The 15570-nt window shown below is 37.7% G+C and overlaps 1 protein-coding gene across 2 annotated transcripts in view; it reads right to left on the reverse strand.

The window, feature by feature from the left end:
• The window catches only part of stmA (Protein EFR3 homolog stmA), a 382799-nt gene that overhangs the window by 162551 nt on the left and 204678 nt on the right, over positions 1–15570 (reverse strand). For both annotated transcript variants that reach the window (XM_090409773.1, XM_090409772.1), the window contains exon 12: positions 3430–3602. In XM_090409773.1, coding sequence (XP_090265899.1) covers positions 3430–3602 — 173 coding nt within the window. The remainder of the gene's footprint in view (positions 1–3429; positions 3603–15570) is intronic.

A 15570-nucleotide genomic window follows, 5' to 3' on the forward strand; every position in this document is an offset into this window, starting at 1 on the left:
AATGGGATAGTTAGAATAATGCATCAAGATAGGGGTGGGACAAAGGGACCACTGCATTTCATGTATACTAATGCCAGGAGTATTTAGGAACAAGAAGGAAGAATATTTGGCCTTGATTGGCTCTTCCTGCCACAGGTTATTGGCTTTAGTAAAACATGGCTGACAGAAGATGATATAGTTAGTGGGATAGAATGTGTAGGTTATAGTGTGTTTAGGAGGGACACAGAGAATAAAATGGGGGAGGGGTGTTATTAATGATAGCTGATGAACTGCAGCCAAGGAGAACTGAAGTTGTATCGCAGGATAATGAAAAGAGCTCATTTGAGGCTATTTGGTGTGAGATTGAGACTGGCAGGACAAAATATACAGTTGGGTGCAACTATAGACCAGGTGATGGAATAGATGGTGGAGATAGTATGCATAAACAAATTGATGAAAGGAGTGGAAGGAGGGTAATTATTATGAGGGATTTCAACTATGGTAACATTGATTGGAAGTTGGAGGAGAGGACACATGTGAGGAAGGAAATGGATTTTATTCAATTATTAAGGGATAACTATCTGAGACAGCATGTAACTGAAAACACATGCTGTCTCAGAGGTGTGAGAGTGCCTGACCTGGTAATAGCATCTGAGAATTTGACTGTAATGAATATGACCATGTTGCCACCTATTGGTGAGAGTGATCATAAGGTCTTGACCTGGGAGGTGGCTAAAGGTGTGGAATTTTCGATTAAGACAGGGTATATGTGGAATTACCGTGCTGGTAAGTATGACAAGCTTAGGAGATTGCTTGGATCGCTGCCATGGCATGTACAACTGCAAGAGCTGGACGTCGATAGAGCATGGGAAGTGGTCAAGGAGCATTTACAGAAGGTTATGGCTGATTGTATACCTAGGGTTCGAATAGTAAAACAAGTAGGGGTTAAATGGATGAATAACACCATTAAGCTTGAGCTGCAAAAAAAAGAAACAACTGTGGAGGGAATTTAAAGAAAGAGGTGACCTGTAGGCACACGAATGGTATAAAGTGCAGACCAGAAGGGCAACAAGTGTAGTAAAAAAAACCAAAAGCGGATTATGAAAGGAAACTAGTTATGCAAGCTAAAGAGAATCCCAAACAGTTCTGTCAATATGCTGCAAGCAAGGAAAAAACTGTACACGGCAAAATGATTTTAACGTGACGATGGTAAGGAGGTCCCTGAATCAGTCGATATAGTGTAGTTACTGAGCGAGCACTTTGCAAAAGTATATCATCCAGGTGGTGACATTGAAAAAATGAAGGAAGGAACCATTAGTTTATACAGGAATTGTGATGAATGAAGCAGAGGTGAATAGTCTATTGCAGAACCTTAATGTTTAAAACATCTGTGGGGTTTGATAGTATCGGGCATGGGTCTTGCGTGAAGCAGCTAAAGAATTATCAGTGCCTTTCACCATGTTGTTTAATCTGAGTCTTGGGTCTGGTTTAGTTCCAAAGGTGTGGAGAGAGGGGAAAATAGTTCCACTGTATAAGGGAGGATCCAAGACTAGGGTTGCAAATTACCGACCGATCAGCATATCAGGAGTCGTTGTCAAGATCTTGGAGAAAGTAGTCAAGGGAAAAATACAGGAATGGATTGATGAAAACGAGATACTGTACAGGGGACAGCATGACTTTGTGAAGGGTAGATCATGCCTCGGAAACTTGCTCAAGTTTTATAACACAGTGACGGCTGAACTGGATAAGGGTAATGGGTTTACAGTGATACTGCTGGACCTGGCTAAGGTATTTGACAGAATACCACATGGAATTCTAATCCATAAACTACAACAGATGGGAATGGATATAGGGTTAGTGAGATGGATAGGTGGGTGGTTGATGGAGAAATATCAAAGAGTAGTTTATTCAGGAGTAGAGTCCAAAAGACGGCCTGTGACAGTGGTGTGCCACAGGGTTCTGTTCTTGGAACACTGCTGTTTAATTTGTTCATTAACGATATAGGGAAGGATCTAAGAGGAACAGTTCATTTGTTCGCTGATGACGCAAAATTGGGTAGGGCAATAGTGAATACAGAAGATGTCAAAATCTTGCAGGATGACTTGGATAGATTGGAGTTCTGAGCTGAGGAGAATGGATAACAATTTAATGTGACAAAATGTAAGGTTATGCATTTTAAGGTGAAAAGATTAGCAGCAGTATACCACATCAGTGGAACTATACTCCAGGAGATTGATGAGGCCATGGACTTGGGAGTGTTGGTGGATAGGGAGATGAAGTTTAGGGGGCACATTGCAAAAGTAGCTAAATCAGCTCATCAACTCACTTGGTTGTTGAAAAATACCTTGATGAGCAGAGACAAGCAAATTATTGTACCTCTGTACCGAGCCCTGATAAGACCTCATCTCGACTACTGTGCCCAGATTTGGTCACCTAGGTTTCTTCTTGATGGGGAGGAGGTGGATAGGATCCAGATGCAAGTGACTAAGATGATAGCGGGTCTATGGAATGAACCATATGAGAACAGGTTGAAGATTTGTGGGTCGCAGAAATTAGTTGATAGGCGGAAAAGGGGAGATATAATTGAGACATTCAAATTGCTAAAGGGTTTCTATAGGATTAATTCAGAGGATATTTTTGTGATCAGGACTGGTGATGGGAGAACTAGGGGGATATCTATGGAATCTTGGCAAGAGTGTGGTTAGCAGGGGTGTTAGAGCTGGGTTCTTTACTTTTAGAGTGGTAAATAAGTGGAATAAGCTGCCAGTGTCTGTTGTGGGTGCTATGACAGTGAGTGAGTTCAAGGCAAGGTATGATAGATACTGTGAGAATATCGTATAGTTGTGTAGACATGATGTTTAGGGCCTCCTTCGATGAGTCTAAGGACTCCCTGGAGTCGCCCGTAATAATAGTAATAATAATAGTAATTTCTTCTTGAATATCTGTATATGTGAGTCTTCAGTTCAGTTGTAAAAGTGACTTAGTTTTTATTTGTTTTTAAACTTTCTTATGCACTTTTCAATAAGTTTCTTTTTTAAATTTAAGTTTATTCTGCTCAAAACTAAACTGTGATCAGGTACATCAGGTACATCTCAGAAATTTGGTAATATATGCATAAATTTATTCACACTATTATAATTCATTAATGAATGCAAGAAAAACTGCAAATTTTCTCAAGTTTCTCTTGCAATTTCTCTAAAAATTTCATGATCACTTTAGTGGCTATTCAAACTTTGCTCTGAAGGAAGTATGTATTGATGCATACACAGTAAGACATGCATGCCACACTGACACAGTATACATGCTAATTAAGTACACTGACTTTGAAATTGCACTGCATTCTAACATGTAACAATGCAGAATAAAATACTACTATAATGATTATGATGAAAACTATTCAATACTTATGTGAAAAAAAGGTAAAATTAATAAAACTGGACTGGATATTACCAAGGTTTCATGAGCTTATTTAGATTGTTGTGGCGATCCAGCAGAGTATGAAGGATCTGCTGAACAACTAGCCGTACAGAAGGATCTGGAGCTAATGACATCTGAAGCAGAGGATGTAGAAATGCTGAAGGAAATGCCTGTGCTAGTTGAACAGTGCGGTATTTGGTGCCTACCTACAAATCACATAAAGTTTAATTAGTGTAACATTTTTGAGCAAGAAATTAAAATAACTTACAAAACACATCAAAGTAATGCACAAAATAAAACTATGCACTAAGTGATAGGAGAAAATGAATACAATTTGTATTCAATAAATTTGTATCTATCAGTTAAATTAAAAGCCACACATATGTACATGTGTGCTTAAATCATTTTTCTAGTCTACTCAGAAAAATGTTTTATAGTCTAAGCATAAAGGCAAGCATGTTAAATAATAGTCAATATGATACTCATTATTGCTAATATTTCAAATTAAGGGTGGTATTAATGATAGTGAGAATCTTTATCTTCTATTCCACTTACATTGTGTTCATGGACTCCAACTTATGGTTTACCTCATATACTACTGTTTTTGCTTTTTGTCTCTTCTAAAGATATTTCCATGAATTCTGTTTTGCTACACCATTTCTCCACTTTTGCCCAAATCCAAAAACACAAAATAGTTGCAGGTCAACATCCATTAACTGTCCAGTGCCAAACCAACTTTTGTCCTCCGCTCTATCTCCTCAAGAAAAGTCTTCCCCACATTTTCCCTAAGGAATACAATCCCCAGTTTTTAAATAAAGCACATCAACAGGTTCATTCTATCTTCTTCACCACTTGCCTCCCCCCCCTCCTGTGTGTGAATGATATAAAAAACTCAATGCAACTGCAGTAAAAATGAATGATGTCATTTCTGCCATTTAATGTGTCATATTTACTAAAACTTTTTTTAGATTCTAAAGTGAACTGGCTTAAAAAATTACAATTTCATCAAAATCTGTTCAACCTGAGTAGCAATATCATTGTGTGCAAGTTGACAGACAAATATCAGAAATGAAAATTAGAATTATTATTATGGATAAGAAATCTTGTTTTTATTCACTACAATTTTTTAACCAACTTACCCAACATTTTAACCAAAATTATCAATAAAGAAAAGAATGAAATTTACCAAAGTGATGTAAAACAGATTCATTTTTGGCATTATGAATATGAGATATTACTTAAAAGGCTATGAAAAATCAATTTGTGGTTGTATAATGGTTGAAGCTAGAGGATCAAGTATGAAACCACCTTCACATATCCTGAAAAGAATGCAAAGAAATTATCAGAATTTCTCATCCTATGTACAATCCTTACTTTCCAGCATTCTGCACTCCCTCCCCAAGTGATTACAAAAGTCACCCAGTCCTAAATTTTTTTTTTCTCAACAAGAAAGAACTAAAAATTGGTAATTAGATGCACATTATGTGTCTACATCTGTAAACCAAAGTTGATGTACTTTATATATTTTTCTATTCCATTTGAAAGTCTATGATTTTTTATGAATATATCCAACTTTTTCTTTTAACAGAAAGAATTAAAGTAGTATAAGAGGAGTGGTATAGTTGTGTTTGACTAGGTGGTCAAGAACCATTTCAGCCTTTGGCATACATTACTTTAACTGCACTACTTAAAATTGAATGCACTCTGAAGATTTATATATTAGACTTTTATTAGTACATTTTTAACGTTCTGCTGCTTGATAACACTGCTTCAAGCTCATTGGTGTTCTTCAAATGAAGGTTTACCTGTCATATTATTTGTTATATTGTACATTGAAAGAAACAATGATCACGATCAAAGCTACTTTCAGAACCAAATTTAAATCATAATGCTGTAATACATTTAGTAATCTGTATGATTAGAAATAATTATTTGCAAAAATGGTGAAATGATCAATACAAAAATTTGTAACAAATGGTCAATAATCATTCAATCAGTATATCCTATGCTTGGCAGCATTTTTTATGACAGGAATAGCTGTGTTGACAATGACTACTGCATTTTTTCAGGTTTAATTTTTATTTTTAATAACATCATACTGAAGTTATCAATATTTTCATGTTTATTATGTCTATGAAAGAAGCTGTTTACAATACACCACTACTGATTACATTTTCCCCACTGTTGGGCAATCAGGTACTCTTAGACCAGTCCTATGTGAGGGTCATGTTGAGGAAATACAGAAGTTTTCTCAGTAGATAGTTTTTCAAATGCAGTAGTATGAGAAATTTATGCTTTGAATATTACTTAAACTATTAACATTTGCAAAAATTACTTTCATTCGAATTTTGCAAAACATACTGACAATACTACATGCCAAGCCTCAACTTAGCAAGAGGTGAATGGTAATCTGGACTTTTTCTTGCAATTTCTTAATTTACTCTGTGTGTGTGGGGGGGGGGGGGGGGGCATGTGGAGAGAGAGAGAGAGAGAGAGAGAGAGAGAGAACAAGAGATAGCAAGAAAAACTAGGCAAAGTACAGATGTATTGTGCATATGCAGAGTGAACTACAAATACCATTTGGTGGTACCATTAATGACTAACAAAAGAATAGCTGATGATACAAAAATTTCAACAGTGGAATATTGATAAAGGTAAAATCTACAGAAGAAACTGCACAAACACAAGATATTTTTCGAATAGAAAATAGTTTTTTTTTTCCTTTCCATTTAAAACTCTTATAATTGTTTTATAAATAATTCAATTTCATGAAGTTTCATGATTTATATATATAAAGCAAATATTAAATTGTTCTCATGATTCAGGTAATAAGGCTTATATAGTTTGGTTATTCATAATATTACTTAAGGAAGTGACAATTTACACTATATAAAAAGCAACTTTTAATTAATATTCCCAATATTTCTGCAGAATCAAGCTACCATCATCATCATGGAACAAAGAACACAGGTTCTAGATAAGGTAAGTATTGAGTGATGCAGAATTATGCTTGGATAAGGTCTAAAGTATCCTTAAGAGGAACACTGGTAAATAAAGAAGAGACATTAAAACTGACCATTATGTCAGTGTGTTGGAGTGTGATGTCAATACTGGCCTTAAAGTGAACAGAGTTTTTTTTGTGTGAAGAGATGTTGCCAGCATACTAGATGAACACTTTGGATAAATGTCTAGCTAGTTTGCATATGGTGAATCAATGCCATCCACAATTGGGCATGATAGCCCATTCTGTTTATAAATTTTTGGTAACCTATATATCTGGGAAGGGAAGATATGGAATTGTGTGGTTTAAGTTTGTGATTTCCACAGGCCAAGATTTCACAGACCTTTCTAAGGAGCCTGCAGGGTATTCTGATCTGTGTGTTGGCAAAATCATAGTCCAAAGGGTGATAGTTGGAGCAGTCCTGCTTTCATAATTATAATCCTTATGTTGTACTTCATCTCTAGTAGTGTTTCTAATTCCTGGCAGGGAAAGATGCTTTAAAGCAGTTTTGCTCGTGTAAGGATATTTACTTCACAGTTTGATGCTGTATAGAAGATGGTTAGGAAGATTGTAAATTTCTCTTTCGATCTGTAGCATAATTTCTTCAGTTAGTATTTTTTTTTTTTCAGTGTGAGAGCATAGTTGTGTCCCCCAAACCGAATGTGCTGACAGTTTCTGGCTTGAAAAGAAATAACAACAGGTTTATGACTTTTTTTTTTTTTGCTGTGGTTCTTGTAGCTTAGAAGCATTTTTTTTTTCAAATTAGTTTTGCAAATTTAATGATGAGCTGACTTTTTACTTTTCGAAATTCTTTTGCTGCTGAAGCATCTGAGCCATCTGAAAGGGACATCCAGAGATCAGCACTCAGTATATTAGCGAACTCTTCCAGAGTACAAATAACTTGGTTGGTGTCAGTAGGCAGAAAGCACATGCCACCAATCTGTTCCCATAAAATAGCAAAGCTAGCTTGCCTGTATATATTTGGAGAGCCTTTGGTGATTTAAAATGGTGTTTTAATTTAAACAATTAGGGATGACATTGTTATTCCAGCAGCGTTTCATAAAGACTATCCTGTTCAGTTGTCTAGAAAGCTTCAATTTTTAACCTTCTGTACTGATATGCTTTGCATGCTGCTGAATCTCCACATATTATAGTAAGTCTGGTAGAAAGGCTTATACATTGGTTATTCTTAATGATATTACAAGGAAAGTTACAACACACACACTATATATTAATCAGAGTAACTTTTAATTAACCTGTCCAATATTTTGGCAAAATCAAGCTGCTGCTGTCATCAGGGAACAAAGAACAAATTAATGTATGCACATATGCACTACATAATGTAAGTGTGACCAAAGCAGAACAACAAAGGTGAGTCCTAAACTGTCCCCCTGGTGGGTTTGGCTAAGTGTTCTTGGCTGTTGGGTTGAAGCTCTAAGGATGAGTGCTTCCCAGATTTGAGATACTTTTACAACCAAATTTGTTTAAGTTTGGTTAGTACCTTCTAAGGAAAGACTTTCATATTTAAATTTACTTCTATGGAATACGGTGACCTTTTTCCATTATATCTTATGATGGGTGTCACATCTTGGCCTGTAGAAATCATAAATAAACTTAAACTATACAATTCCAGATTCCCTGTATAACTGGGTTACTAAAAATCCACAAACAGAATGTGCCATTACTCTCATCAATGCAATGTAGATAGCGTTGATTCACCCACATACAAACTAGCTAAACATTTAGTCAAAGTGTTCATCCAATATACTGGCAACACCTCTTCACACATGAAAAACTCCTCCCACTGATATAATTGTCAGTTTTGATGCCTCCTCTCTATTCACCAAGTATTCTTCTTAAGGATACTTTACACCTGATCCAAGCACAATTTCCTCCTAATATCTCAGCCTTATTTAAGTTTATCATGAACTCAGGCTATAATGTTTGGCAAGGAAAATTCTATAAACAAATAGAGGTGACAGGCATGGGGTCCCCAATTTCTACCCCCCCCCCCTTTCCCAACAAATTACTACATGGAGACCTTTATAGTTCTGCTTTTTTTTGTAACAACGAAATACAGATTTTCCTTTTTTTCTGTTTGTGTAAGAAAAAACCTTATCCTTTGCCCCAACGACCTACAATTTAGCTTTGCTATAAAGATGAAGTGTTTTCCATTTGTGCACACTTCATAATAACCAGCACCCTAGGATCCAGTTCACCTTGGAAAAAGAAAAAAAACAAGTCTCACCTTCCTAGACACTTCGATTACACACTAACCCGATGGATCCTTGGCATTCTCAATTTACAGACCTCTCCCACACAAGTAGATGCACTCACCAACATTCCCACCAGCCCCTTCCCAACAGTATAGGATTATCAAAACCCTGCACAACATAGCAAAATTGATCAGCTCCAATAATAATCCCTTGCTAATGAACTTGAACACATTCACAGCACTTTCTTAACCAATGACTACAATCCTCACTAAATCTAAAAAAATATTAAACTCCCAAAAGCCACACTATTCCACCACCCCTCCAGAACAATGATTACCATCCCATATATCCAGGCCACTGCAGAAAAACTAACAAATATCCTCAAAAGATACAACCTTTTAACCACTTACAGACCATATAAAAAATTGGCATCTCTTATCTGCTCTATCAAAGACCAGCCATAGTTGCTAGACTTGCCAAACATACCAGGTACCATGCAGCTCTGAGCTGTTCAACTATGACTAAATGTGCAGAACAGAAAACATAAGTATTACTGAACACAAAGACTATATCTGGTTTCACTACTACAGACAATGAGATCTTGCTGACTTGTCTTAGATGCCCACCATAAGATATGATGAAAAAAAGCCAACTTACTCCACAGGTGCAAGGTGGTCTTTAAATAAGAAAGACTTTTCTTAAAATCTATCTCAGGGTTAAAGTACTAACCAAACTTAAACAAATTTGGTTGTATGAAACTACCTGAAATCTGGGTGAGCACTCTTCCTTAGAATTTCATCCCAACAGCCAAGAACATCCAGCACCACCATAGCACACTTAGGACCTTATATGTTTGCCTTCGTTGTTCTGCTTTGGTCAATATTTACCTTATCTAGTGTCTGCATGTACATGTCAATTTGTTCTTTGTTCCGTGATGATGGCAGTTTGACTTGCAGAACTACTGAAATATTAATTAAAAGTTATTCTAATTAATATATACTGCAAGTTGTAACTTCCTTAAGTAATACCATTATGTTTTTATGATTACCAACATACTTATGATTCTAGTGGAAAAGCTTAGACGTTGGTTATGCATTATTACTAAAAAGTTTAGGGAAATAACAACGTAGACTAGGATATACATTAAAATAACTTTTTAATACAAATCCAACATTTCGGCAACGTCACGTTACCATTTTCAACAGGAACTTGTGATCAAGACACGTGCACGCAGGCATAGCAAACAGTAAATGAGGATGAAGCAGGAAGCTATTATTTCTCCTAAAGTCCTACTGGTGCCAGTCGTCCAAGAATACCAACATTCCCCTAGCGGGCAATGTTGGTATTCTTGGGCGACTGGGCTGAGGTCTTCTGATGTAGGTTTCCCAAATTTGAGGCAGTCTCATGCAGCCAAATTTGTTGAGGTTTAGATTGTTTCTTAGAGCTGAGGCTGATTCCATGAAAAGCCTTTCGTACTTCTATTTACTACGGTGAATGATCATGGCTTTCTTCCACCGCATTCTGTGGCGGGTATCCAGAGCATGGTCTGCAAGACCAGAATGGCTGTATTGGTGGAACCGGATGTAGTCCTTGTGTTCTGTAATTCTGATATTGGCTGTCCTGCCTGTTTGGCCAAAGTAGGACAGCTTACAGCTGCAAGGGACCTGGTATACACCAGGTAGGTCTAAGGGGGGGGGGGGTCTTTAGGGGATGCCAATTTCTTATATGGTCTGTAACAAGAAGTTAAGCCGTGTTTTTTTAGGATTTTTGTAATTTTTTCCGAGGTGCCTCTGATATAGGGTATGGTGATAGATTTAGAGTAATCATTGTTGTGAGGAGGGGGGGGTTATTGGTTTCAATATTTTTTGGATTGTTTTGGGAGGGTAGCCATTGGCTGAGAAAGTGTTGAGAATGTGGTTTAGTTCTGTGGTTAGGGCATTGTCATTTGAACAGATAAGTTTAGCCCTGTTGTGTAGTGTCTTAATGACACCATATTATTGTGAGGAAGGGTGGTGGAATTGTTGGTGAATGTATCTGCCTGTATGGGTGGGTTTTCTATAGACTGAGAAAACCAAGGTTCCATCAGGCTAGCAAGCGACTAGTGTGTCTAAGAAAGGAAGGCAGTTGTTTTTTTTCTTCTTCCAGGGTGAATTTGATTCTGGGGTGTTGGTTGTTTAAGTGTGTCAGGAAGGAGAGGAGTGCATCGGAGCCATGTGGCCAAATAGCGAACACATCATCTACATATCGAAGCCAAATGGTTGGTATTTGTGGGGCAGAGTTTAAGGCTTTCTCTTCAAAAGTCTCCATATAAAGGTTGGCCAAGGGTGGTGAGAGTGGAGAACCCATGGCTGTCCCTTCTATTTGTTTGTAGAATTTTCCTTGCCAAACAAAATAGCCTGAGTTCATTGTGAACTGAAATAGGGCTGTGATATCGGGAGGAAATTTAGCTTGGATTAGCTCTAAGGATTCTTTAAGTGGGACATTTGTGAATAAGGAGGAGACATCAAAGCTGACCATTATGTCAGCGTGTTTGAGTGTAAGGTTTTCTATGCTGGCTTTGAAGTGGGCTGAGTTATTTTATGTAAGTAGGTGTGTTGCCAGTATAGTGTGTGAGAGCTTTGGCCAAATGTTTAGCTTGTATGTGGGGGAATCAATGCCATCCACTATGGGACACAATGGCACATTTTTCTTATGTATTTTTGGGAGTCCATAAATACGGGGGGGGGGGGGGGGGTATGGAGTTAAATGGTTTTAATTTGCTAGTGACTTCCACAGGCCAAGAAGTGATCTTCTTAAGAAGCCTGTGGAGTTTTCTAATTTGTGAGTTGGTGGATTGTACTCGATAGGCAGGTAAGTAGCCCGATCTAACAATAGAGCTTTCAGCTTACCTGTATAATCTTTCTGGTTAAGCAATACTGTGGCATTCCCTTTATCCGCTTTGGTGATTATTAATTCCTTGTTTTTCTTTAATTCCAGTAGAGATTTAATTTATTTAATAGGCATGTTGGATTTAGGTGGTTTTGCTTTGGTCAGAACACAAGCCACATCCAGTCTGATATCGTTGGCGATGTGGTTAGGAAGGTGTCGTATCCCGCGTTCGACTTGTATCATAATATCCTCTGCAGGTATTCTTCTGGGTGCAATGGCGAAGTTGTGGCCACATGAGAGGGCATCGAGTGCTTCAGGTTTCACAATACACGACGAAAGGTTGACTACCATTCGGCAGAAAGTTGCAGTTTCGAGATCGCGTTCTTCTTTATTAAATTTTCAAATTTTTTGATGTGTCGATCTCGTACTTTTTTAAATTCTTTCTCTGCTGCAGTGCACGAGATGTCGTGCAAAATAGACCACATTTCGTGGGTTAAGGTGCTTGAAAGGTCAAGTGCCTGGATAGCTAAGTTAGCATCACTCAGGAAACGGCGAGTAGTAGCAATTTGTTCCCTGAGCAACGCTTGGCTGGCACGATAATAAATGCGAAGAGCCTTTTACGAAGAGAACCGGTGCTTCAATTTAACACAGTTAGGAATTACCTGGTTATGCCCGGTAGCGTTTTAGGAATGAGAGACGATTAAGTTGTCTTGATAGTTTCAACTTCGTTTTACTGTAATGGTGGGCTTTACGTGCGGTAGAATCTCCGTGGATTATCGTAATTCTAGTGGAAAGGCTTAGACGTTGGTTATGCATTATTACTAAACAGTTTAAGGAAATAACAACGTAGACTAGGATATACATTAAAATAACTTTTTAATACAAATCCAATATTTCTATTTTGGATTTGTATTAAAATCGGATTTGTATTAAAAAGTTATTTTAATGTATATCCTAGTCTACGTTGTTATTTCCCTAAACTATTTAGTAACATACTTATGAATTCTGCAAGGGGAAGGAGAAAATAAATTTTTCTTGTTAGTGTTGTTGATGTAATTGGCTGAGTGACTAGTGTGTGTGTGTGTGATCTCAAACTAAAAGGATGAACTACTGTGGTAATAGATGTGTGCTAGGGTCTTTAGGTGATAAATGATTTTTTGCCTAGCATGAGTCCACCACTCGGTTATAGATGGCTTGAAAAAGTACCATGTTATCCTTTAGGGTAAAGTTCCAGATTATCAAATCCATAGCCTATCCAGCAGTGTGTGTGAATAAGTGAGAGAGAGAGAGGCAAAAAAAAGACCATAGTTTAATAGATAATTATAGAATGTATACATGCACTGTGCATACTGTATTTACTCGAATATAACTTGCACTTTTTTTCTCAAAATTAAAGCTAAAAAATCGTGGTGCAAGATATATGTGGGGATTTTCGGAAACTAAAGTTTCCAGAAAAAAACTGAAAATGGGTATGACTTACCAAGAATCTCCTATTTGCTATTGCTATTTTGGGCCTAGTGAGCGGTTTCCTTGTGTGCATTCTACCCAAATAGAGTAATCTTCTTTCCCATTATTTCAAGCAAAAATTACCAGTAATGTACAAGACTTGAGATAAATAATGAACAATCCTTCATGAATGACTGTTAGAAGTGAAAGCAGAGCACGAAACAGACAGCAATAGTAGGCCAGTAGAGATAGAGCAGCTATGAAGACATGCACATGATTGGTGTGGTATTAACAAAAGATCACACGACCCAAGCTGACAATTTTTGAGTTGAAATGCTAATTCTCTTCAACCGAATTCCATAATATCTGAAATTGCCATAACAACTATCACTATACATTTCTTAGTTTTAATACGTTTATGAATTTTAACACATTCAGTTGAATTTTATTGCTGCTTTACATTTGAGCTGGCAGGTGGACTCACACACATCTAACTAAAAGCAATAGTTTTTAGTTAGATACTGTGTTTGCCAGTGCAACATATGGTTTTGCTTGAGTCTATACAGCATAGTTTCTATGGGAGGGGACATGTGATTCATTCGTTAGTGCTGTTTTTATTCCAGTTGTCTCTAAGTGCACTATTTGTTGAGAAATATATTACACAGACTGCAAATGTCTCTGTACTTATTCATTGATACAATAAAACTACTTTTTTTTTCGTGTATCTGCAGTATAGTTATTTATTTATTTATGCTTATGGCTACATGAAACTGGTAAGTGAAAAGTACAATCACAATTTCCAGAAACAAATGATGAAAATCTTAACATATAAAAGTTCATTACATAAAAGGCACAACCTGCTTTCTAAGTCTTTCCTTTTTTTTTTTTAAATAAAGCAAAAGTAACTTGTCATAATCAAGCCAGGGACAATTATCGTCCTGCTGCAACAAGTATGACAAGGCTGCATGTTCTCACAACACTTCACAACATAAATGTAGCTGTATCCAAGGTTTAAGTAGAGAGCAGTTGTGTCTTGTGTGAGAAAACTTGATCCATTAGAGGAGGCCCATTTCACATTGTATCATCATCTTCTAACACGAGGAGGAGTTCTGCTGATACTGTGATGAGAACTACGAGAATAACGTCTTCGTGGTGAGACAGGACCGTGATCTTCTGTTTCCTCCATAACCACCACCATACCAACTACAGGTCAAAGTCCAGGCTGGAAAGTCAATTCAAGTCACCTTGTGGATGTCCTGTAGGCCACCACTGTAAAATTGGTGCCTTGGGCAATCATACACAATATGAGTAATCGTCTGAGCCATGGGAGAACAATCACAATAAGGGTGATCTGAAAGCCCCCATTTATGTAGATGGTAGCCACATCTGCCCTGACTAGTTCTGATCATGTTTATTGATGACCAAATCTTCCTAGGAAGATCAAAACCAGGCTGCAGAGCACAGGGATCTTCTACCGGGAAGCCGTTTGTTGGGAGATTGTTGCACCAATATTCTCTCCATATGTCAGATATTGATGGCAGCGCAGCTGAAGAGAGTTCGTCCAAGGACCAGAGAGGCTTTCTAGATTTGAGGCGAAGATTAGGTTAGTTTATGAGAGTCTGGTGTAGGGGCAGGAGTTGGTTGCTCATTGCTTTATTAAATTCCTTAATCGAGGCTTGTCTTCTCCGTACGTGTGGTGGAGCAATGTTAGATAGAACAGGCAGCCAGGAGAGAGGGGTGCTTCTCACTGTCCCACTAATTGTGCACATGGCAGAGTTTAGCTGGGTGTCTATAATGTTAGTGTGTGTACTTCTTTCCCAGACAGGGGCACAATATTCTGCTGCAGAGAATGCGAGGGATAGTGCAGACGACCTTAGGACTTCTGCATCATAACCCCAGGTTGTTCCAGAAAGCCTTGAAATGATATTATTTCTGGTTTTAATTTTAATGGAGAGGTTGATGATGTGCCTTTTATAGGTTAGGCTTCTGTCCAGGCTCACTCCAAGGTATTTTGGGTGATGCTCGTGTTCTACCATTTTTCCACAGAAAGAAAGGTTGAGTTGTTGATTCACCTCTGCATTGTACTGGTGAAATACTGAAGACGCTGTTTTCGTTGGATTTGGCTTCAAGAACCACTGCTTGACATACTCTTCCAGGGTGTTCAGATCTGTATTTAAAGTTGATTCTAGGTTGGTAAAGGAGGTGGATTGATGTAAGATCGCTAGGTCATCGTGTACATATACTTGCTTGATTTGGTATGAGGTAGATCATACACGTAGATGTTAAAAAGTATAGGGGATAACACAGAGCCCTGAGGAAGACCGTTGCAAAGGAATCTGGGCCTGCTCTTTTTTCCACCAATATAGACCCGGATCTTTCTGTTGGAGAGAATAGATTCAAAAAGTTGTAAAGTTTTTTTTTACACTTTATATTTCCTAGTTTTAGGAGGAGGCCCTGATCCAGACAGTATCATAAGCAGATGTTAGGTCAATGAAAGTGGCTCCAGATTTAAGTTTCTTCTGGAAGAGTGCTTCAATTTGAGTTGTCAGGGCCAGGACCTGGTCACAGCAACTTCTTCCTGGCCTGAAGCCAGCTTGTTCAGTCGGGAGCGCTCTTTCGATAAGTGGTGAAATTCTTTTAAGG

Source organism: Typopeltis vanoorti, chromosome 20 (genome assembly GCF_054136105.1).
Source record: "Typopeltis vanoorti isolate ZY-2024b chromosome 20, IOZ_Tvanoo_1.0, whole genome shotgun sequence".
Classification (NCBI taxonomy): Eukaryota; Metazoa; Arthropoda; class Arachnida; order Uropygi; family Thelyphonidae; genus Typopeltis; species Typopeltis vanoorti.